The 26051-nt window shown below is 37.2% G+C and overlaps 1 protein-coding gene across 1 annotated transcript; it reads left to right on the top strand.

The window, feature by feature from the left end:
* Positions 1-1923: 1923 nt before the first annotated feature.
* LOC103708565 (Cyclin/Brf1-like TBP-binding protein) lies at positions 1924-26051 on the top strand. The gene is made up of 20 exons (XM_008793548.4): positions 1924-2133; positions 2260-2356; positions 2474-2555; positions 2686-2761; positions 3842-3927; positions 4022-4098; positions 7983-8039; positions 8176-8288; positions 10393-10472; positions 10588-10674; positions 15603-15683; positions 17897-18040; positions 18123-18278; positions 19649-19736; positions 19857-19969; positions 20186-20266; positions 20350-20487; positions 24528-24617; positions 24830-24877; positions 25358-26051. The coding sequence occupies exons 2-20, from the start codon at positions 2292-2294 to the stop codon at positions 25580-25582; spliced, it is 1887 nt and encodes a 628-aa protein (XP_008791770.2). The 5' UTR covers positions 1924-2133; positions 2260-2291; the 3' UTR covers positions 25583-26051.

Here is a 26051-nt window from a genome sequence, read left to right on the forward strand (position 1 = left end):
AACCAAACATGTGAAGATGCTCCATGCAAGTGATTGCATAAGCATCATGGCAAGTGAAAGTGTCTGACCTATCCATTATCAGACTAAAAGCAAGACATAAGGAGAACTTGTGGTGATCAGTAAAAAAAATCTGAAGTATAATTTGGATTTTTAACCACATGAGCAAGGTTTTTTCCCCCAAGTCAGAACGAAGGAAAACTTGACACAGGACAGGTTTCTTCCATGGAACAGGGCCGTGGAACAGTGGTGCCGTTCGTGGACGCTGCAGCTATGAAGACTTGAGTCTTCTTCTTCCGTGGGGTGCTTGGATCAATCCTACGCTCAAGAGAGTTGAATCAATTTCCGTCTGCTTCTGAATTCTGGTTTAGTCGAGTCAAGAGTCTTTCTTATGTTATGTTTCTGAATTTAGTCATGTTTTGGTTCTGAATTTAGTCGGGATTAGAAGTCCTTGTTGGTTCAGGGTTGGTTTATGTTTGGGTCCCATTGTTAAGGGTTAGGGTGTGTGCGATCCTATATAAGGAATCGTAATAAGGACGTGTCTTCTGCTTCTGTTTTTTTCTAGTTTTTGAGCCGTCAAAGATTGAAGGAAAAAGAACGCTGGAGAGTTTCAGCGTATCCCCTGTTTCGTGCTCTGTTTGTTGTTCAGAAAACAGAGTTTTTTGTTTGGGATTGGCAGTGCTTCTTTGTTCTGAATTCTGTTGCAGATTCAGCAGCGTTTGTGAATCTTTCCCACGCTTTCCTCCTGCATCAAAACTGATTTGCTTAACATGGCAATCGTAACATGATATGCTGAAGGGTTTCGGCCCATGGTGATAATCCAAAGCATTGCAGCACGAGAAAGTATGCATGAGTAATTTGTAGGAGGTAGTTTGATGCGGAAACCCCTTGCTATTACAAATCAGATCTCCTGCTTATTTTGTGTGTGGACCATGCCTTGCCTTGAATTTTGAAGCTTGTTTTGTTTTCTGATCTGGAGAATTATATTGGGACTGAATGATCTGGGAACTCATAAGTAGTGGGAATAGTTACTATTTTGTTAGTATTTTGGGATACTGTGAATTCCTTCCTCTGTTTCTTCCTTACATAGGGTTAGGCATGTTGAGGTGAATGCCTCCATTAGGGTGTTCTAACAATGTACGTGATTGTATGAATTTGGTGTACATTTATTAAAAAGTAGGCTAAAAAATTGTATTTTATCTTTGCTTATTTTTTTCTATTTTTTGAAATTTTTTCTTATTTTTCCTTTTTAGATTTTTTGAAAAGTAAAATATGATTATGATGTCATAATGATGTCTTGCTGACATCACCAGATGGACCGGCTCGCCCGGGACCATACAGCTTGCCGGTTTGTTGTATGATCCGGTTTTAAAAATATTGCTTCACTATCTTATCTTAGAAGATTTGAAATTATAGCTTTACTAAAGATTGGTGAGAGAAATGTTGCCACCAAATTGTATATGACTCCAGCTACATGCAACCCCAGCTACACCATTAGTCTCCATATCCATCTAATCCAATGGTTAAGGCCGCAAATGGGTCGGGTCCGAAGCAATTCCGATCCAATCCAATTTTTTGTTCGAATTCTAATTTTGGATCCAGATCTGACCCGGTTGAAAATCGGGTCAGGTATATGCCTATAAATTGTCCTGATGAATTATTCGGGTCGGATCGAATCCATGTATAATGCAGACCCGATCCTAAAAGTAGGCCCAAATAATGCTGTCACTTTCTAACTTTTAAGGACCAAAAAAAATGGAACGGGTTGGATCCGGTCCATTCGGATCCGACCCAACTTGAAAAATAGGACGAGCCCAAATTTAAAATCTGACCCCGCCCTACCGTCCTAAAATTTGGGTTGGGCCGGGTCATACATCGACCGATTTGCAGCCCTACCAACGGTGCAGGTCAACACCACCATGATCCATACACAACCCAATCTATATAAGACTCTCTCTCTCTCTCTCTCTCTCTCCTTCCAGCTTAAACCCACGAGGCCACGAGGACCCTTCCTCTCCCCCCCATATATCCCCTTTTCCTGCATCATATAGGATTCTTCCTATTATCTGCCGACTCCTCTCTCTCTCTCTCTCTCCCTTTGATTCGTGCCTTCTCGTAGCTCCAAAGACCTCAAAGGTACTCCCTCTCCCCTGACGTGTCCTCTAGGGTTTCAATTCTCTAGGGTTTAAGGGCTGCATTAGCTCTCTGGGTCGGTCTAAAAGTATATTTGATATCAAAATCTGATTTTGGGGTCATCTGCAGGTAGATTGAAAGGGTTGCTGACAGTCATTGTGATGGTTCGATGTAGTCACTGCGGGGATGACACCCCTGTCATCAGAGATCCCGACAAGGGATACATGTGAGTGGTTCTTTCTCTTTTCTCTTGTTTTACTATTTCAGTGACTTCGCAATTTGTGCCAAACAATAAAATTGCTGTTTTTGATGCTTGGACTCTTTGTGGTGATGCTTCCATTAGAATCTGCGGTTATTGTGGAAAGATCCTTGATCAGGATTTGTACGCTACAGAGCCTACTTTCATAAAGGATAGTAGTGGCCAGGTTTGTCATGTTTGGTTGCAATCTGTTCTGGTGGAATTGTTATGAGAAACACTTGGTGTTTTTTGATTTAATGTTTTTGATTATTGTTCTCTTTTTCGTGATTTTGTTGGGACTTTGTTTTGTCGTGCAGAGTCGGTTGGCTGGTACCATCCTGAACAGCGTTCAGAGTGGGTATTCTGCATCTCATGAAAGAACTTTACTGAAGGGTATGTTATGAGGTTTCCCTCCATTTCGTGGGTCTACTTGTGGTTTGTGTTTAATCAAATGCATGGGTTTATAATGCCATTTGGCAAGTTAGTCACTTGTGTTTATGGTAAATGTGTGCAGAACTAAGATTTTATGTTATTCTTGGGAAATTCTCGGTTTGCTTGCTTACCTTTTTTCTGAGATGTAAGATGTATATATTTTTTTAGCTGGAATAAGGGTTAATAGCTGAAGTTGGAGCTTTGCTCTGTTGCTTGGATACAGAAAAAGGTGTTAGTGTTAGACTCTGGTATGTGATGCAAAGGAAGGGATCCAAAAAAAATATTTTATTGCATGTAGTTGCATTTTTGAGTTTATCTAAAATAGAAAACTGATTTAATATGATTCTTATGGAAACATCATGGTAGATTGCAAAAGACGGATTACAATGCGAATTATAATGGATCAGGTCATAACAAGGTGGAAGTTCTTCAAAAAAAAAAATGATGTCTTGTAAGCAGAGCCAATTCCTAAAATTTTCGATTTATATAGGTCCGATGATGGCCATCTGTCTCATAATTATGCTTCTAGTGCATATTAGGTGTGTTCATGTTTCAAAGATGCATGTCAGTTGTCTTCTTTTAGGTATCTAAAGACTGAAGAAGTTTTTAGATTTTTTAGAACTTTCTCATAGTATTCTGGATTCCTTTTCTGCATTTCGCCTTAAGAACTACAAGAGAATTGTTGTCACGTATCTAACCTAGTGGACTCAAAGGCAACCTTACCGCCTCCAGAAAGAGAAGGGTGGGAGGGTTATGGTTTCTTATTTTTTGCTTTGCCCCTTGCACTGCCACATATGGGACCTGAAAATATCTTCCTATGCTTGGCAAATAGAAAGTAGAAGATTCTGTTATTAATATGTCAAGGACAAGTTTTCACGAAATGTGTTTATGCTGCATTCATATGCTTACAGTTAACCATGCTTTTCTACTTTCCTTATCTATTTTAACATGCAATCTTGGAGCTGAAGTTTAGCTTATCACATGGGTTATGTTAATTCCTTTTCATCCATCAATATCATTTTCCTCTTCTACATCTCACAGGGAGAGATGAGATTAGGGATATTGTAAATAGTCTGCGAGTGGGTGGTGGGGATTCTATAATCAACAAAGCTCATGCTTTTTATCAAGTATTCAACTTCTGACTCGAGCTTGATTCTATTTCCAAGAAAATCATATGTAAATTAATTTACTCACAAGATCCTGCCTTTTACTTTTTTGAAGATAGCTGTTGACAAGAATTTCACTAGGGGGCGGAGAACATCTCATGTTGCAGCTGCTTGCCTTTACATTGCTTGTCGGTAAGGGCGATTCCAGAATATAATTATCAGTTGTAATGCTATGGTCATGGCTTTCTTATGATTTGAAATCTAAATTCTAAACTAGTATTATGCTCATAGATTTCTTTTTTTTCCTCTTACATGCACTTCATTACTTGTTAGTTTTTATTAGTGGTCCACTCACTTGGTGGAGCATATACTTAATGCTCGATCAACACATGAATGATGTGAAGGCAACATGTGGTGTAAAATTCTTAGCCCTCACTGTAGGTGATAAGTATTCATGCAGCACAAACGAATTTGATGAAACGAATTTGATATCATTTAAGTAGGTAAACCTTAATATCTGGATGGAAGACTATCGTGGTGGAAAATAGCTAGCACTAACTTGGAAATCATGGATACTAGATAAATTGGCCCTTGCTGCATGAGTTAAATCCACACCGACTAATAGTTTGTAATAAGTAACTAGGAATCATCACAACCAAATGATTTGATAAATTATCCTATTTAGAGATAAGGGCCTGTTTGGATAATCCTATTGGATCGATTAGAAACATAATTTCTAGTATTACTGAATATGAGGCCTGACCTAGCCCATCTCTGTTGGACCTCTCCCAGCCATTTCTGCAAGGAGGAAAAAATGACCTACTGAGGCCATTTTTTTCTCCCCATGGTATTCGGCCGACCCATTCCAAAGGCATTCCTGTGAATCTTGTGAATATAAGCCTGATGTGGTCTATGTCTGTTTGTGTCCTCCATGCTGTCCTATGATTCCTGCCAGACTGCACGGGATTATCCAAACAGGCCCTAAGAGGATTCTTAGGGATTTTTTTCCTTGAAGAAAATTTCTAAATGAAATCGTAGTTGATATATAATAAAAATACAAGAAGGTATACATCAGGGCCATTTGTTTAGTTATTAAAATGAGCCTTTGATTTTATAGATTTAATGAAAACTTTGAACCAGCGAACAACATAATGTATGGACATCTTGGAAGGTGGGTTTAAAACATGAAGAAAATTTACATGTGTAGTTGCCCATATCAATTATATCTTTTATGAATGACGTTCCAAACAAAAAATATTTCTGTTCAGTTAGTGTGTTTTGTATTATTCAAATTTAAAGGATGTCCCATTGAAAGGGAACTCATGGCAAATACATGGAAATGTGAAGATCATAGTAACATAAACAATATCCAAGTAGTTTGATTCTTAAAAAGCTTTATGTATAAGTAGTTATGAGCATGGATTCAAATATCGATGGAATGGGTCAGTACTGTTAGTACTATACCATTTCAACATGAAACTACACCAATACAGGTTCTGGGTCATTGAAATCAGCTGTGCTAGTAAATATTGGCAGTACTCATTTGTACCCATGCATATCGACAGTACCATGCCAACTGTACTAGTTGGCAGCGATGGTTTCTCATTCTTTTTGCTGCTATCAGTTTCGGTACATACCATTGATACTGGTACTATACCGATACCGACCATTCTAATGAAAAAAAGTATGGGGTTTGGTACTGGTATTTAAAACCTTGGCTATGAGTCATAGGTAGTTGAGAATTTAACTTTTGAAGTAATTATATAAGATTCAGTGGGATTACATAAAATGGCGAAGGATACTGTAAGGTTGACATGCTAATAAGAGTGAGACTATTTAGTAGAACTCTATGGCTTGAAGTTGTTCTAGCTATTAGACTTCAGTATTATGTATCATGTGTGATCTAATGGCTGACATGATATATATATATATATATATTATGTGCTGACACTTCAGCATAATTACATGGATAAATATGCAACTATGCCAAAAGATAGAAAGCCGACAATGTAACAGGCTAAGTTAACCTAGGCCACTTTTTTCTCTCCCAGCCAGTTTTTTTCTCCCTTGTTAATCAACTTGTTTAGGAGCACTTTGATCGTAATTCTTTGAAATATGTGCATTGAAATGCTGAGAAACTTATCTCCTGAACTATTTCAAGTACTCTTAACTTTCTAACAATACAACTTTAAAAAATAACTAGCATTGCATAGCATCAGACATAATTTAGCAAGAAAGTGATGCTGAAATTTTGAGTTAAAAACAATTGAAAATCATGTAAAATCATACTAATATATGGTTAGTGCAGTTGATATTTGTATAAAGAATGCAATAAAGGAGTAAATAATACACAATAAATTGAGAGGTACTTAGATGCAGTTGTCTTGCGTTACCCGTCCTTTACCTCATGGGAGTCATTGTTTGGATAGATCCCTAGCACCTGGCTCGGTAGACTGAGGTAGATTATTCACAGTCAGTTTTGAAAAAGTAGACACCCATATTGTTTCCTTGGAAAGAAGTAGGTGCAAATTGGTTTGACTATTGTCCAAGCTAAGGGGAAGATTTGACTGTTATGAGTTTGATTTGCATCATCAAAGTCAAAATTGGGAAACTCAACTTGCGCTTTAATGCCCAATCTTAGAATGGACAAGCTTATTTTATCCTCTTTCTTTTCTTCTATAGGCGGAGTTTGACTAACCTAGATTTTCAGAATAGATAACCTATCTTTGAGAAGGTGAGAGTTTATGACCAAAGACTATCGGGGGTCAATGCAAAGCAGAAGGTGGAAATATTGATGGAATAGTTAGGTTAAACTATGAAAGCAAAGTGGGTAACGCATGTCTTATCCATCTGCATGTTTTACTTGTAAAAATATTCTAGCATCTTTCATAGTGCTATGGACAAGCTAATTTGTTTGCAGTATCGGCACTCTTTCTTCTGAAATGAATCATATACAGCCTTATTTGTGTGCTTATCACCATTATCTAATCTTAAGACTCTAAAGGAGCTCCACCGTGTAAAGCATAATCCATCGATATTTGAGATAGCTTTCTCAACCTCCTTTCCTCTCCATGGTCCTCAAATATGTCATCATAATTCATATCTTGGATGCGATTTATGGCTCAACGTCGTTGTAAATGGCTCAAAAATGGCTATTAATTGCATTATAATCTTTAACAGCCATCATCTGTGTAGGCATTAGCCATTTACTTGTTTTGTTTATATTTGGAGATCCTCTTGCCAATCTATGTAATATGCTACATGGGGGATCTATAATATGTGCCCTTCTCTTTGTTAGCTCCTCTCCAGCCTTCTTTTAGTTATGGGTCCTGTTCTACCTGCATAACATACTTCTTGCCCATCTGATTAGTAGGTCCCACCATCAAAGTTGAGTGTGTATATGTGGTCTTGGAGTCGTGTAAATGCATTTTTAGTCTTGTGGAAAAACAATTTTATGCCCGAATACTCAATTCAACTCAACTAAGTCTTAATCCCAAACTAGTTGGGGTCGGCTAAAAAAAGGCGAAAGAGCATCCTAGTGCACGAGGCTTCCACTACTGCAAAATCTGGGGAGAGTCGGATGTACACAACCTTACCTCCATGTGTGGAAATACTATTTTTGTATTTTTATGTCACAATAAATGAGGAAAAGAATGATGTTTATCCTATTCGGTGCTGACCAACTACCATTTATCAGGATCACACCACATGGATTCCATTGCTTAATGAAAGAAATATCAGGCCCTAACTTTTCAACTTCAAGGTAGTGGTTGACAATCTCACAAGGAGCCGGTAGATTGACCCTTCTACTTGCCTTTTGTACCATGCTAATCATGGTGCAGAAGTACATGTTTCCAACTTTTTGAGCGCACATAGTCCCCTAGGCAGCTGCCCAGGCTCCTAGGCAACTGCCTTTAGCAACATTATGTCTGAACATGCCAGTGTGTATACTGTTAGCTGCTTGGAAGTGTGCATGAGTTGTACCAACCCATTAATTTTGTATCTTTGAGAGACATTACTGCAGTGAGGATTGACATTTTAACTATCCATGCACTTGTTTCTTTTTTTGTTTCCAGGCAAACTAAGAAAGCATACCTTCTTATCGATTTTTCAGACTATCTACAGATAAATGTGTACGTATGCTTCTGACCCCTTTTTTTTTCTTCAAAGGCAGATAAAAGAAAGAGTATCTTTTGTGGCATTTGTTTGGTCTTATATATACTACATATACATGGTGTACCTTGCTCATCTAAAAGTTCTTTTTAACAGTTATGTGTTAGGTGCCGTGTTTCTACAGCTCTGCAAAACATTAAGTCTTGCAGAACATCCAATTGTCCAGAAACTTATTGATCCCAGCCTTTTCATCCATCGATTCACAGAGCGTAGGTGCATGATAATCCTTAGTTTACCTTTTCTGTGGTTGATTTGGTTCTTGTTTTCTAATCAGAATTTTGGTCTTCTCTAGATATATGTTTCTTTTGTATAATTCTATCGTGTTTTAAATCCCTGAAGATCATTGGGGCAAGTGTTGCTTTGAATTTTTGGAGGTGATGCTTGTTAAGTGCTTTCAGTATATTGTTATTTAGTTTGCATTTCTTTGGCTCCTTCACTCTGTTTATGTTTTGGTCATGCACTGCCTTGAAAATTCTCTCTCTTATTTCTTTTATGAGAAAGTTTGCAATTTGGTAGTAGAAATTTAGTTCATATATGATACTAAATTTTGTGTAAATTCTCTTGCATATTATAACACAGAATTTTTTGTGTGATGTCCCTATATTTGTCCATTCTTTATGTGATGTCCCTATGCAACCCTTTTCTCTGTTGTGTTAGTACATGGTGAGGGTCTATCAGGATATATGGAGCTTTGTGTTGTCTTGAGAACCCCCACTTTAAATTGGCATATAATGACAATTGTCCTGAGACCCACTATATGAAATCTTTTTGTCGAAGGTGTTCACAGCCAATTTTCTCATCACTAGTCATGCGGTTGCTGAAAATTCTGGTGACTGTAGATCCTGACTGGATATTTATGAAGTCCATCGAAACCCACACCTTTTGCTTCAATTTATGTGTTCGGTGTTGATTGATGATCAGCCATCAGACACTAGTAATTGGTAATACTTCTGAGTCACGAGCTAGTCAGCTAATTACTAGATCTTATAGCACCCATGTAGATGGCTTGCATGTTGTTTTGGAGGCAATTCATCTCTAGTGTCAAATCTTCCTGTGACAATTTAGTGATGAACAGTAACACAAAAGGTACAATGGCGATGCCTCGATAGGAACATAGTCAGGATTTCTTTTTCAGTGGTTGTTGCTAATGATAATATCATAAAGAGAATGGATTTGAGATAAAAAGTGTTTCGAAGATCGAATGGTTGAGACATAGAAAATAGAAGATTTTCCCCTTTATTAATTGATTTTAAGAGGAAGTTAGTAAGTTGAGTTAAAATTCTTGGAAAGGAATCTGCAGGTTGTGCTTAAGATCATCTAATCCCTTTATTGAGCTACTTTGTTTGCTGTGTTACTGCTTCTAGAACCATCAATTCAGGAGCTATGTTCTGATGGCTTACAATCTTTTGGTTGAGATTCTTTTATCTCTGATACCATTGATAACCATTTCTGACAATCTGGTAGCAGATTTAACGAAGACTGAAGTGAGCCTACACATAGATGAACTCCTTTTTAGAATATCTATATTTGAACTGATAAAATCTCCTTCCAAACTTTTCAAAATTTGCCATATCATGGATGATAGACCACTTTACGGAAAATATTCCAATGTGCCATATATTAACTCAAATTGTTTATGCTCAAAAATAATATCTATCCATTGTTTAGATAATAAAATAGAAAAACTCTCAAGAAAAATCTTTTCTGGTTCCATAATTTAATCGCTTTCCTCTTCATCTAGTAAAATCAAGGTATTCAATGTTATTTGTTATGCCTTAAAGTATCAGTTGATAAAAATAGTATGTTTATCCTTCTTCGCAACTATATGATATTTTTCCTGGTTAGTCTGCCTTTTTCTGTGTATGATCGGATTGATGGTTTCTATTTATTTTTTAACATTCCTTTGAGTCGTTTGGAACATGCAGCGAAAAGCAATTGCATCTTGTTTATGAACATAGAATACCATATTTTTAAGACCAAGTTTGGTGGCTTCCCTAAGTAAGGTGATTCCATCATCAATTTGTATTTGAAGATTAACACCTCATTCTCATTATATATTAAATGGCCTTGTTTTGTAGCTTGGTCACCATAAATTTGCAATGCAAGTGGTAATTAGTGCCGGATTTGTGAATGTATTAGTAGAAATCTATTAGAAGATGTATATTAGAATCCATGCTGCATTGATTGAGGTGTTAAATATTGTCACAGATAACCTTAGATTCCTTTTCTTAATCAGTGTTTGTTGTCAGGGTACTTGTAGATTTGATTTCATCCATAAATTACCAGATATATTATTTTTTTGTTTATTTTTAGGTTTGTTGTGTCGAAAAAATAATGCAGTTTCTGAAACTGCACTGCGCATAGTAGCTAGTATGAAACGAGATTGGATGCAGGTAAGCATCTTACTGCTTTTGTTCTCCTACCCCTTTTTAAATTTTAAACATTCGGATGAGGTTAGTATAATCAAGCATGTTTCTTCATCACATGACATGGCTTATTGTATTATAGACAGGAAGAAAACCTAGCGGATTATGTGGTGCAGCGTTGTACATATCTGCACTTTCTCATGGGCTCAACTATTCTAAATCCGAGATCGTAAGTCATAAGAAGCTTACTGCTGATAAACTTGCATTGTACGCTACATAATTGATTGGTTAATAAATCCAATGGAATGTGAATAAATCATGTATTATGAAATTACAAGGTCATGATGGACATTGTTTGTAATTTCATGTAATTAAGTTAACTTAAATTCCAGTACTCATCCTCTATTAAGCAGTTGTTGCTAGGTGCAATTTTAAAGTATGTGCAGTTTTTCTCCCTCTTTAGCAAAATATTTGAATTACTCTATACTCAATAACAAACCCATATTGATAATTTGATTCATTGTTATTTCTTGGGATGGTAGATTATTTTATATATACTCACATTATAACATGTGAGACAGTTTTAGTGCCATAATGAATCTTCGTTGTATGATTTGCCCTGGTCAAAATTGAAATGACTGTTTCTTTAATCTTAACTACCAAAACTTTCATATGTTTACCAATTAAACCAAGGTCTGCGGAATCATCCTGAACCACTCGATTCGGGGCATCCCGGGCCGTACCAGCGGTGGACAGGGATGGTTCTGCCATTGAAACCGAGACGACTTACCGGAGGGGAAGAAGGAGAAGAGAAAGAGAGAGAGAGAGAGCGGGGAGAGAGGGAAAGGGAGAGGGAGAGGAGGGAAGAGAGAGGTCGTGTCGGCCGACGGAGGCCGAGGAGCCTCCGCGTGGAGGAGGCAGAGGCTGGAGAGACGCAGAGGCGGGGCTTCGCCTCCGTGCGGAGGCTCCCCGGCCTCCGCCGGCCTCAGCCTCTCTCTTCCCTCCTCTCCCTCTCCCTCCCTCCCCCACTCTCTCTCTCTCTCTTTTCTTCTCTCGTTATCCCTCTACCCTGCCGTAGAAGATGTGTCGATATGCGCCCGGCACGGCACGACGCAAGCCCGGCATGGCACATCCCGCCGGACAACCGGTACGGTGCCCGATACCGATTCCGCTTGAATTAAACAATCTTAAACTTAAGTATTTTTGGAGCTGTCGGTGGAAATAACCTTGCATGCTTCTTCTTAAGTACCTAGGAGCAACATCTAAAATGATCAAATTTCATAAGTCCTGCTATATTTACTTTATATGAAACAAAAAATACCTCAACTTCTATCAAGTTTTAATGTACACTGCATGGTGGGTTTGTATTGTTGGCAATCTCCACTTTGGGTGCTTGCTTGGTAGATTTCATGTCTTTCACCCTTGGTAGCCAGAACTTCTACCTAGGGTATCTAGCTAACAAAGTTTGCATTCTTGAGGCATGCCCCCCATATTGTTCATGTATTAGTACGGTATGAGATGTGGTATGGCAGCTATGTACTTAATTTGCAGAATCAGCTAATACCCCACTGCTGATATATCATGTAACATGGGTTTGAGACTTATGCTGCAATCAAGATTTCAAATCTCTCTCTCTAAGTCTTGTTTTAGCACCCACTTCCTAAGCACTTCCTGTAATTAGTTTAGAAGGTAACCAAGTATTACACCTTGCTTGTCATCAAGAGCATGTGCTTGGATTGTAACTTTTGGATGGCAATTACAATTTCTTATACCATCTAATTCCCTTTCATCTAGCTTAATCACATGATAAATAATTTTAGGGCTATTAGAATTATGTTGAGAATAATGCCAATTGTTGCATGGATATTGTAAAGAATGATAAGTTTAGCAATCGCAAATTTTTGGTGAATAGAGAAAGAAGGAAAAGAATTGGAGAGAGATAATGGTAGATGTAGAAATTGTCATAAGCTTGTTCTTTTTTGTTGTATTCTACCTTAGAATGGTGGAGACCACTTTTCTGCGCATTTCATATCTAGCTATATTGCAGATATGTCTCTATACATGCATGTGTTGTTTTTGATACACTTTATATTTCTTAAACTTTCTTCTCTTAGTTATATAGTTATTAAAACTTAAATTGTTGTCTATGCCTTTCACATGAGAGGTCTAGGATAAAATTAGTGAAACTTGGAGAGGCATGTTGAGGAGCCAAATGTTGGAAGTGATTGACATGGTTGTTGGATTAGGATTAGGAGTGGCTGGTGGCCATAAGCAAACTTGGTGTTCAAGTCTAGGCATCACAGCCTGTAGTGGCACACCAGCCATCCGAGGGGAAAGCATGGGAATGGAACATGGTTGTTGGTGGCCTAAGGAGGGTCTGGGAACTGATGGCAATGGGGATGTTGGACAAAGAGGAACACCTGTGGACCTGGTTGTTTGATGACTTGTATTTGCAAACCACCAATATCACTGCAACCAATTTGGTTGAAAACACGGTGGATCCATCTAAGGTAGACATGGTGGTGGAGTCACCGGCTGTGGCCACTCATGCTTGAGTATGTTTTGTCTCTCTGTTGCACCTACTTGGTCCTTGGTGGATCATCATCACCCTATTTTCACCTATTGCATGCACTAGTGCAGCCCGGCCCTCCGAACCTATCTTTTTAACCTCCTTCCATTGCTGCCCTCAACCACTTGCAGGTTTGAAGCATGTGATTCTGATGTCTGCTCCTTAGTTAAGGGTTGTGTACTTGTGTCTATTAGCAAGTGCTTTAGATGCTCCTTCCTATGCATGATGTTCAAGCAGTTGTTGGATTGATGGAGTTGTTGCCTATACCATATTTTCTTTGTTAGGTTGTGACCATCTTTGTATGGCCTATACTGGCCATATGCTTTATCTAATACAATAATACTCCTTAACCAAAAAAGAGTTGTTTTCTAAATGGTTTCTTGTTCTTTTGTGGAAACTAGAAAGCCTCACATGTCTACGATGGGATCATTTATAAAAAATCTTTTAAATGAGGTTTTAGCTGCTAGTCCTTAGCTTTCAGTCAACAACCAACTTTTCTCTCATTTGACACTTTTTAGTTCAATTTTTTTTTTACCATTACCTTCCTTTCCCCCTCCTTTAGACCATTTCCCTCCTTTGACATGAATAAAATGCATAAATCAATGCTAGTGGGAGCCTACAACTCAAGACAAGCAACTTGCTGTAAGCTATTTGTGATTCTCTTTGTTAGGAATTTGAACTTCACTTTCATGAAGGAAGAAAAGCTTTTGATTGGTTTGGCTTTATGATATCTAGACTTCGATGTTATTGTGTACTCGTGACAACTTGATCAAGTAAATGGTCAAAAAACTGGAGACCAAAAATAATTTTTTTTATCAAGAGGACCTGAGTCGCAAAATCTCATGTAAATTGGGACTTAAATTTAATTTGCACATCAAAATATAAATTTTGATGGAATCATAGCCATCCATAAAATGGTCTTAAAGTAAGGTTTGTTGTACCAGTACCATACCAATATCTTACTAGTGCAGTACGATATGCCCAATATTGTATGGTCCCGTAGTGACACATGGTCGGAGACACTTTTCTCAAGCCTATAATCGGTACCCCATAAAACCTAGTGGTATAGGTTGGTACAGTGCGGTACCGAGCGAATCTGGCCGTTTCCAATCAAACTAGAGAGTAGTTTGACCCCTGCGCCATACTGAACCTTGATACCATATCAGTACGTTAGCGATACAATATGGTACAACAAGTATGAGCCAATATGGGTTGGTACAGCAAACCATAACTCTCAAGTGAACTACATGCAATACACATCGTCGACAACCCAATTAAAGTTCTATCCCTAATCCTTTTCTAACTGTTTTGGCACTACATGTATCATAGCCTTCATCACCAAGGTGACCTCTCCCAATTTAAACTATCCAATGCCAGTATCCCTTGCCCACTACTGATATGCTTCATCCTTCTCCGAGCTCGTTTGCCTGACATAGTCCGCATGCAATCTGACAAACCCATCCAATCCTAAGTAGGTACCTTGCACCCCCCACCCTTTCATCCGCACTCTCTTTCACTCTCTTTCACTTTTTCTCTTAGGTTTCTCTAATCTTTTCCATCCCCTTCTCTCACCTTACCTAGCCATTAGAGTGCCTTGCCCGAGAGCTTTGATAACGTGTTGGACTCAAATATCTTACCCCAATCCATACTCGTGTCAGTGTGAAAAACAAGAATAGGTGTTCATGAAACAAGCACGAGTGCATACATAATAGGAAAATGTATATGTACAAGGCACAAGTGGGTAATAAAGTATACCCCATGGGAATAAAATGAAACACCACCCAAGGACTCAAATCTTGGTGGGACATTTTGCGGGGCACCAGGATGGGGTACCATCCCGAGTGTCGGGATAGGATTGTCCCACCATTCTCCCAGCATTTTGAACGGCATGTCTTGGGACATCTCTGTCCCAAACGTCGGGACAGAGTTGGACGGCGATGCATCCTATTCTATGGAAAAACCTGGACAACCTCATTCCACGGAATTTAGAATCTTGACACTACCAATCCCTACAAGGTTAGATGATATATAATGTTTCAACATACTCATACCCATTTTGTGGATCCTCTTTTGCCAAGTTTCGACACTATATCCTAAGATATGGGGATATGATTAATCAAACTTCTAGACACAAGCTTGATCCTTACCCCCATACCTAAATCCATGTAACAATGGCATGGCTTTTGATGTTTTTACAAGAACATATGTATTCTTAATTAGTTTTCAAAAGCTAAATGAAAATGTTGATGCTTTCATGATGCCATATTTTACATTTTAACTGCCATTTCCAGTTGAATTTTCCAATAGATATAATCTTGAATTTGTTCAACAATAAGTGTAAAAGTGTTTTTAAAGCTTATTCTTATCATTGTATCTACTCCTAGCTGTCTGGAAATGTTGATGCTTTTGTATTGTACCTAATTCAATTGCTATTTTCAGTTGAATATTTCAATAAATAAAATCTTAAACCTGTTTTGTGAGAATAAAAAAGACAAAAAGCTTCTGCAAAGTTTAGTCTTATCAATACTTCATCATTTTACCTGGCCTTCCTTGTTAATTGCTACAACGTGTGCTTGATATTTGATCAGGTATCTGTTGTACACATCTGCGAGGCAACACTGACTAAACGTCTGATTGAATTCGAGAATACTGAGTCTGGCTGCTTGACGGTGAGCTTCTTTCATAAGCCTGAAGAGTATTTGAAGTGGAGATATGGTCCTATGCAAAACTCAAGTCATGCTAAGCCGCAACTTGGGGAATTTTGGATTTTTTTTTTGTTAGTGATTTTTATTTTTATATTCAAGAAAAATTCTATAGTTTCTTCTAATATAAAAAAGGATTCACTTAATACAGACTGCTTTGGTAATTAAAATGTAAGTGAACTCTGACCGGATGATCCATCCAATCATGGAGCACCTATCACAAGGTCTTAATCATGTTACTATCTATGTTCGGATGGCTAAGAATGAAGACTCAGCAGTCGTTATACAAGTCGAATGATGTGTAGGTCAGAAACTTATCACCGTACAATTTTTCATCTGAATTAGATGGGTGAAGGGTATGAATACCTGAGTGAATGATACACAGTGCGGAGGCTGCTGGCTGTTATCTTCTTTTTTGTCAGTGATATGTTATGCTTATTTGATTTTCTGAAACATTACCCTAGTATTCTGCTTTTAAATCTTGATGGTTTTCCCTATTTATTTGTTGCGTATCAAAAATGATGTACAACTTGGGTAATTAGCTAAAGATATGGCCGCAACCTTTCAATGCATCTAGGCTTTAGAATCTTCTCTCTCATGTCTTCATATCCTTCATTCATATGCAGTGATTTATTAACCTTTTTTTCTGCTAAAATGTAGTTTTTAGAAGTGGAAACTCGTAAGAGAGGTGGATGTAAAAAATGGATCGCATTTACATGATACTTGTTATTCAAGGATTAAGAAGAATATGCTCATTAAAAGAATAGGACTACTAAAGAAAGCTTGTTACAGACGAAACCTTGCTGGATATAGTTATGGTTTGTTATAGTTTATAAATTTTCCTTTATGTTTTCCTTCTGAAGATCATGACAATTTTTTTTAAAAAAAATTGTCATGTTTTTTGCCCTTTGTAATGTTCAATTTATAATTAATCCTCAGGTCAATGGGGATAGAAAAAATCAGATTAAAAAATTTGGATAAGGAAAATCTTGAAAATTTTTAATGCAGATAATTAATTCTCTATACTTCTCTTTTCCTTCTTCCTTGGAAATTCTGTTACCTGAAATCTCTCTGCATTGAAAATCTGTTAGGTGATCACAGTGCCATAAGTGAGAAACATTACATCATTGATTTGGTGTCAGCTTTACAAAGTTTTCCCATCAAGGGCTACATCCTTTGACAACACTGAGTAAAATGAGATAACAGGGTTTGAAAACAAAGAACATTCTGTTTGCTGTATTCTTCTTAAATATCCATCCAATCTCTCTGCTACTTTTTTCTAATTGATAATATAAACTCATGGTATTAGAAAATATTGACACTTAAAAGGTATGAATAATTGTAGGATACATCTTTTCAAGATGGAAAAGTAAGATGGAAGTTAAAGGAACCATCATATTTCAACTGCATGATAAATTGAAGGCTTTGTTACTGTACTCAATCGGATTCTTTTAACATGGAGGACGACTCTTGAAGGATCTTCAAAGATGTGGAACACGGACAACCATAATACAAATTTGCAGTAAAGATTTATCCTGGAACCATTTTTTGCTACCTGGATCATGAAAATGAGATGAGTAGTTTCCATAGGATATGCATTCTTGATATGTTCAGTTGAGCTAGAATCCTAGCACAAGGATTTGAGCCTCAGTCCTATCAATGCAACTTGAATGATGCCCCATTTGGATTAAGAGTTCCTTATGAAGATCATAATATGTAAAAATGAGAATGCCTAAAACCAAAAATCAGATGTTTTTGAGGTTTGTTATTTATGCATATAATGGTTGTATAATGAATGAATGCAGGTGTTCTAGGTTAAAAAAAAGTGAATGCAAAGGCTCATAAGTTAATAATTCACATGATGTACATGTCTTAAAAAACATAAAAACCCTAATCAGCAGGATTGGGTACTTCTGATTCATTCATGCTGTTCATTTTGTGACCATTCAAATGACAGCATGCATAGATAAGAAATTTGATAAGGAGAAGATAGAACTCCACTAAGGGCTATAAGGGTTAGTTATTCAGCTCTATTCTGTAGTATACCATTCATATCTTGCAGAATGAGAAGTTGTTTATGAAGACTATGTTTTTAATTTTCAATAAGCAATGATACTTATGTGTGTGATGTGTCTAATGAGATTCTCGGGCTTATTCCACATTTTTCATCTGCTTCTTAGATTGAAGAGTTTCTTACAAGGGCAGATGAGCTTAGTGAAGAGTCTCATTCAAGCCAATTGCCAAAAGCTGGTGAAGTGATGTGTAAACACAAGGATAAGGCATCTCATTTTGCCCATGGCCTTTGTAAAAAATGCTATGATAAAGTAATTCCTTGTTTGCTCTTTTTGATGCCTATCTCTATGTAGATTGCGATGTTATATTTGATGTTTATCGTGGTTTGTGCAGTTCATCAAAATATCTGGAGGACTTCAAGGTGGTGCCAAACCTCCAGCCTTCCAACGTGCTGAAAGGAAGAGAATGGAGGAAGCAAAAAAGGAGGAAAAGATTAGAGAATCTAGCCATGACTCTCAGGTTTTTGACAAGAAGGACAGTTCTATACAAGTAAGTGATGAACTTCTTATTTATTAGTTACTATTTTTAGATTCCTGGTTCCCCAGACACAAGCAGACGTGTTGATTATTTTTGAGGCGTCATGCACTCTGCGGCTGAGTTACACAAGAAAAATTCTACAGCGCACATAGAAAATTATTTAATAATGTATGCTAATCCCTATGGATCTGGAATATTTTCCTTAATTATCCGATATCCACCTGAACATCCTCATGTTCTCCAGGCTTTAATTGTCCCCTCTTCATGGTTATGGAAAAACTGTTTTCTCCAAACACTGTTACTTCTTTGCATTTGTTACCCATTTTTGTATAGATTGCTGTTCAAATGCTATCAAAAGACATGTCTGTTTTTTTCCCCCTCTCCCACCTTTTGCAGATTGTTCTCCAATCTGATAGTTATGGCCCTCCATATTCATAATCATAACCATCAAACCTTGCCCCAGCTATTGGCTTTCTAATTCCTTGTAAGTGCTATCAAAGGTGCTATTATAAGGTTGTCCAAATTCTGTCCTTCTGGAGCCCTCAACAATTATTCAAACATGTTTCCCTACCTGAGTCACCATGGATCAAAAGCTCTTTAAATGTTCATTAAACATTCCTATATCGTCTTTATAGGTTCTACATCACTATCCTCATTTAGTTAACTCCACAATTCCTCTAATGTTCAAAATTTTTACTCTATCCATCATAGTCTTACCACACATTTATCTCACCATCCTCAGTTTTGCTATTCTTCTCTTGCTTGCTGAATCCTCTTCTATTGACTAACATTCTAATACATATAAACCACAAGTTTTCTTAAGTTGCCTAGAAATTATAGGGGACATTGTACTCCAGTATCACTTCATCCACTCAGCTCTAATTCTATTTGTATTGCTTCATCTAGAATGTGATAAAGCAATAGATGGTCAAATTTAGATGGAAGCAACTCTGCGTTTATATGCTTGCAATAGGAAAGCATGATTGAGAAGGGGAATAAGAAGTGCTGGGGAGGAGTGGGAAAGCAAGGTCCTTAAAGTGAGAGCTACATGCTATGTAGTATGTTTTAGATTTCAAGATTAAGACAACATGCCAGTTAAATGCTCCTAAGAGATTAAGCTATTAAGCCTTTAATGGGAGAGTTGTTTCATATATTTTACTTCTTCTGAGGATCAATGAACCATCTAATGGGTGCCCAGCTACAAAAGTTTTTTTGAATTATTCGGTCCTGTCTCAAATCTTTTTTAGGTTTAAACCTTGGGTGTTAAATAAGGTCTGCATATCCTTGGTTGCCTTTCTATGTGCATGACAGCCTACTGTAATATACTTCTTGGTTTGCTACATTTTATAATTTTTCTGGTAACAAGTTTTCTGTCTTTTCAGGAAAAGAAAGGAGCCAAAGTTTCTGCCAAGGTTACTTCAAATGAAGCTGGATATGAATCACAAACCTCAAAAGAACATGAAAGTGTCGGTATGTTGGATAGTTCTCATCAAATTCTATAACACGGATGATGTTGTTGGTGCTTCATTTTATTATATTGATTGGGATAGATTTATTGGGAACTCTGAAGTCTTTCAAGGGCTTCTGCAGGACACCAAGCTGCGAATGCATCTGCTTGCAATGAATCCCAGGAACCAGATGACCAACCGGCTGCCACTGCAGCCAATGAATCCGAAAGTTTTTCGGATATTGATGATGTTGAGGTGTTCTATCCATGATAATCAATTTCTTCTTACCATGCCTGTAGTTTGCTCTCTATTTAACCAAAGATCAGTGTTCTTGTATATGTTGGTCAATCTTTATACTCTGCACACATTTGTCTGCATCCATTACATGAACACACGATTACATGCTTTCTGTCTAATTTTCTTTGCATAGTTGAACAGCTTATATGTAGCTAATGTTGGAAAATTTTATAGGTTGATGGATACCTCCACAATGAAGAGGAGAAACATTTCAAAAAAATTATCTGGGAAGAAATGAACAGAGAGTATCTTGAGGTGATAAAAGGCATTTATGACTGCTTATTATGAACAGAATTCTTAAAGCTGTTAGTGAATGTGATTGATTATGGATTTAACAGGAACAAGCAGCTAAGGAAGCTGCTGCAGCGGCTGCAAAGGAGGCTTATGAAGCTAATTTTGCAGATAGTTCTGAAGATCTGCTAGCTGCTCGCGAACTTGCTACAGCAACTGCAGCAGCTCTAGCGAAGTCCAAAAAGGTAGAGTAGATTTTCATACACCACTGACGTTGATTTTTAGCGTTCTGTTAATGTCTCAGATTTTCGTGTAAGTCAACCTGTTATGAGATTGAATTCTCCATGTTCACAATGGACTCCAAATGGAGCAGTTCTGCACTGCTTGATAATCATAAATTTGATATAATCATTATTTTGATGTGGATATATCACTGGAATGCTTTATAGCTGAAGTTCAAAACCCCCCAAGCAAACCCTAAAAAAGGAGATAAACTTAAACTATTAAATTTTTCAGGAAATCTTTGGCATTATTACAAGCATGATAATGGAAATAAGATGCTTCATCCATCTATATGCTGTTGTCTTTGTGAATTATTAGATACTTCACCTTTTATTCTTATAGTATGCATCCTACATCAACACAATCCTTCTTTATCCTTTCCTACAACTTCCGTCCAAGTCCTCTCAGGTCATGCTCTCTTCCAAAGTCCCTTGACGGAGAGCCAAGACCTCCTCGCCAAATGCTCTTGTGTTTTACTCGATACATGTATCACCTTAATCACTCATCACTTTGTTCTCCAATAGTGTAATTTGTAATTTTTTTTCTTATTTGCACTTTTTTTCCTATTTGAATAAGCTATTCTACATGGTTCGCTGTACCAGCCCCAACCAGGCGGTACGGGGTGTACTGTATCAGTTCAGTATTGGTACCTAATACGGATGCCGTACCGATACTCGGTACATCGAAAAGATCACCATACTGTACTGACACAATGCTAGTGTAGTACCGATATGGAGTCTGGTACTGAGACGGTAAACTTTACTATTCTATCACTTGCCTTATATTTTTGAGGAGAGATGCCTCTTAGAAACCTAAAGACTCATCACAAGGTTTGCTTTGGTTGAACGGTGCATGCCAGACATTGACAAATTTATTTGACACGTTCGCCTGCCTATGCATGCGTTGCTCTCTGGTATTACCTCGAGAAGGAAAGGGGATCTTTTTTTTTACTTAGTAATTTTGGAACAAAACAGTAAATTGTTGCTGCAAGGACCCAATTTTGCTTCTCTTAAAAGGAAGAAATAGATGCAAAAAACACAACAAAATTTGGAAAGGAAATATCTTAGAAATATGAAATAATGACATTTCTGCTACTTACACGATAAGATTGTAGAAATATAATAGATTGTTGAGAGAATTGCAACAAAGAAAGCTTCATTTTCTTTATTTTTAATATTTGTATATTTATAGAATTTTGTAAGTGACCATCTGATTTTTCCTTATATTTTGTTTATGATATCAATTTGTATTTTTGGCATATTTCGTTACATCTGTTGCAATCGATATGCTGGCCCCAAGGTTAGGCTCTGAAGTGCTTCAAAACTGAAAATTTTCAATTCACTTGTAGTGCATTCATGGCCTTTATTCACAGCAATTGAGTTGCCATTACTGTTTAACGTTGTACTATTGACATACATGTCTATATGGAGACTCCCTAATCTCTAGGAATGATAAGATAGGGGCTTAGTTTGAATATGAAGCTTATATCATCAAACTGGTTCACGCTACTGTCATTCCAAGTTTCTACTCCTGTATCTCTGTTCTGTGATATCCAAGTGCCTTGTAATGTTGTTGGTCTGTAGATTTTCACCGTCTACCATTACTACCTAGAGACTGTTTTATTTCCAAGGACTGCTAAGAGTATTGATTAGCGGACGAACATGTTCACAGACTATCAAAGATTTGGGAATGATTTACATATACTTAGATATTGTGTGTTACGTGAGTATTGTGCACATGTTATGGTCTATTTAAGGGTATTAGTTGGGCTTTTGTGGATTATTAGATTCATTGCATTTGCTCCAATATTGTGTGCCTAAAATTTCTATGTAAAAGTCATTCCCATCTATGTGTAATATCAATATATTGGCCAAGGATCATAAGAAAAATAAGATGTCTCTAGCGACACTGACTCCAGTGCAATTGCTGCTTGTACTTAAAATATTTGTTGGAACATGCCAATTATTCTCAACAAGCTTGATTTTCAGGCATTATTGGGTTTATCTATGCGCTGGATATTATTAAGAGGACTTGAATCTTAAGTGGGTATCTGAAAAGCCTGGGAGCACTAGAGTTGGTTCTAGATATGCTTCATGAATCCCAGAGGTGGCAAAATGTTACAAATGAAAGGGGCTTTTGTAGAAAAAAAATTCTACTTTATTTTCAGTTCTCCAAACTCAAGTCACTGTAACTCCTTTTTCTTTCCTCCCAGAAACGGTCTGTTTTGGAATTTAGCAGATCAATATGCCCCTTTATCTCAAAGAAATGCACATATTTTGCTAATGGATGCAGACAACACAAGTGAATGCACATTTAAATGTATAGATGATACAGGTCAATGCACTAGTAAAATGTTCTTATGGTAGGTACAAAGGCAGGGGCATAACAGTCCGGTAAAGTCCAAAAGTGGAGTCTGCCAAAGAAATATAAAAGTGACCATTTTTGCAAAAATGAAAATAGTGTGCATTGTTCTTGCTAAGTTCCCCTAGTTGAATGACAAGAAAATACAAACTACTTCTTCCAAAAGAGTCATCCACATGTAAATGCTATTCCTAAATCAACAGGATTTTGATGACAATCTCGAAAAAGGTTTTAGGTGACAATCCTGCAATAAAATCCAAACCCACATGCAAATGCTCTCACAACAATTGCAAATAGTAAGAACCTAGATTGTTTCTCTACAAACTCAAATCTTTTAAGATAGATTAGTTTCCGTTCCCTGTATCTTGTCTTCTTTTGCGTTGGAAAATTTTGTTTTTGTCCAGTGTTTTTTCTTTCCATTTGCTAGTCAGAGGGTTGTGATCCATAACAACCACGATTTGATGTTAAGGCTTGGCAACAATGATAATAATTTGCTAGTTCAACTGTCCAGGATTCTTCAAAATGTGCAATTACTTTAAAGCATCATCCATTCCATTGGGTAATGATGACCATAAGCCTTGTCTCATCAGATTTAATTGGAATTTATGAACTATCTTCCACCGCTTTTTATCTAGAGTCCTTTCCTCTTGTACATTTTTACCAGGTTTTCCAACTTCCATGGGAGTTCTACTGGCTCTTTTAAATTGTCTAATATCTGAGGGACCCTTCTTGGTTCTTGGAGCTTTATTTGTTGCACTATTTAAACCTTGTAGTCTATAGTCTATGCTAACCTCTATTTCTATCAATGTCCTCTGTTGGTTTCACCTACTTGTGTGTTATACTTGACCGTGCATGTTCAGTGCAATATGAAGCCTTTTTTTTATATATATCCAAACCATGGTTTCAGCTGCTGGATGTGCTAGTTGGCATGTACTATGCCAGGCCAGTACCAGTGCCTCAAAGGGCGCCAATTTAACTCTTTCTTTTTATTTTTTAATTAAAAAATGGTTAAATCTTTTTTTGGGGCTTGGTTTGGCGTGTGTCCAGCATGGCACAACATGGCATGTACCATGCCACCAGCATCTGTACTTGAAACCTGAGTTCCAACGTCTACCAATTCAGTTTTTATCGCATAAGTTTTTTCTTTGTAAAACTCCTCAGTGCATATTGATTTGTTGGTGTCATTTAGAACTCCATAAATGTGTTTCTCCTTAACCCTACCTTGTTCTAATGTTAAAGTTATTTTCTTTAAAAAAATTATTAAGAAAAATACTTATTCCATTCTATACAATGAGAAGCTATATAATTTATATCTTGTAGCTTGTCTAAGTTTTAGTGTTTTTCCTCCAAATAGGGAGCTAGGCTGCCTGGAAATCTAGAAATGCTTAAAAAAGCATAAAATAATGAGGGTTGCTAACTGCGAAACAATGTCATTGTAAACTAGCTCCTTAGTTCTTTACTATTGACTTCTTTAAAATGTATGTGGTTTGCTGTTTAGACAAATATTGTTGTACAAAATTAATCCATTTCACATCCTGAATCTGTTTACTATATTTTAATTCTCTGAGAGTAACTTTTGGACTCATGATTGCCCTTTTATGTTTTGTCTTTTCTCCTTCTATAATTTTGATTTGGGATGCAGGAAAGAAAACAAAAACGTGCTGAAGAAGCTAAGAATTCAACTCCTGCCCGAACTCCTCTTGAAGCGACACGCCAAATGCTTAAGCGAAAGGTATTCTCCCCATGCACTGAGTACTACAATGTTTAGATGCCTGAGACACTTCTCGATCTTCAGTTTTATGCTTGTTTTAATGAAATGCCACAGTTTTCGTTATGGAGTTTGCTCTTTGTTTGTTTTATCTATGTATTCTTTTTTTTTTTCCAGTGTTTTTTGATACCAAATTTGGTTTTATTTTGCAGACCTAATTTGGTTTTATTTTGCAGACCTTCAGTTCAAGAGTCAACTATGAAGCATTGGAGGGTCTATACACTGTATGTTTCTCTTCATGTTTCAACTTAAATTCTTTTATGTTCAGCAAATGGGGCTTCTCCGTAGCATACAAAGGAAAGTTGAGAATAAATTTTTGCTCCATGTAGTTATAACTGGACAAATTTGACTCTCCAGAAAGAAGTTGAGATTCTTCACCAATAATGTCAGCAAGCCTTATTTTTCTTAGATGTGTCTGCACCTAGTAATACTCATAGAACTCAAGTTAGAACTCCAAACAAGGTGTCACCCTTTTTTCAAAGAGTATTTGTGAGGCACCATAATGTCATTAAAGAAATGCGATAAGCTGGCATCTCCTCTGTAACTTGTTCTAGCCTTGGAAAATCTAGTCCACAGTTGTTGCAAGTACAGATATACTACGGATATCATGTCCTGTTTTGCTCTTGTCAAGTGTCAACATACATTTAGAACTCATGACTTTGAAACATAGCGTGATGATCACTAATTGTTATTCATTGTGACAGACTGATCAGGAAAATGGGAAGAAACAAAAAGTTGAATCAGACACTGGTGAAGCTGATGGTCATCCTGACAATATCAAAGAGAGAGTTAATTCAGGGACAGCAGATGATGGTGATGAGGCTGGAACATTTGAAGATGGCGATTTTGCTGAGGAAGCAGACTATAATGACTATTATGGAAATGGAGATGAAGACTACACATATGACGCCGATTATGGTTATGATTAATGACACAAGAGGTGCCAGTTTCTTTGTGTTGGAGGACCTCATGAATCACCACACCCACAAGGAAGCATGCTGCTGTAGCCTAAATTCCAAGTCCCATTTTAGTTCCAAGAAGCCATTGCTGCTAGATCTTTTAACTTATTTCATTATTCTTTGTTGTATCCATTCTAAGCCATCGAGTTCTGGATTTGAATCAGCATGCTTGTGATCAGGAGACTGAATCCTGGCTGCTGAACTTACCAATCAGAAACTCTATTTATCGTGCCAATGAATGGTACTAAGTAGATAATGTGGTATTTAGGTTCATAAATGATGGTCGTTAATTTTAAGAGCTCCACTATAGGTGATATCAGTTACTGTATTAACAGGTGCAGGAACAAGCTGTGTCCTGTTCAGGCCATTTTACTGATGATGATAGCATATGATTATGAAATGAGATCCATTGATAGGTAATGGAAAAGTTAATTGACAA

This window comes from Phoenix dactylifera, chromosome 13, assembly GCF_051530095.1.
Source record: "Phoenix dactylifera cultivar Ajwa chromosome 13, Ajwa_hap1_PhDact_Kaust_v1.1, whole genome shotgun sequence".
Taxonomy (NCBI): domain Eukaryota; kingdom Viridiplantae; phylum Streptophyta; class Magnoliopsida; order Arecales; family Arecaceae; genus Phoenix; species Phoenix dactylifera.

Coding starts and splice junctions, on each gene's coding strand:
- LOC103708565 (XM_008793548.4), top strand. CDS start 2,292: ATGGTTCGATGTAGTCACTGCGGGGATGACACCCCTGTCATCAGAGAT. Junction 10,675..15,602: donor ACTATTCTAAATCCGAGATC/GTAAGTCATAAG, acceptor ATATTTGATCAG/GTATCTGTTGTACACATCTG. Junction 24,618..24,829: donor GCCAAATGCTTAAGCGAAAG/GTATTCTCCCCA, acceptor TTTATTTTGCAG/ACCTTCAGTTCAAGAGTCAA.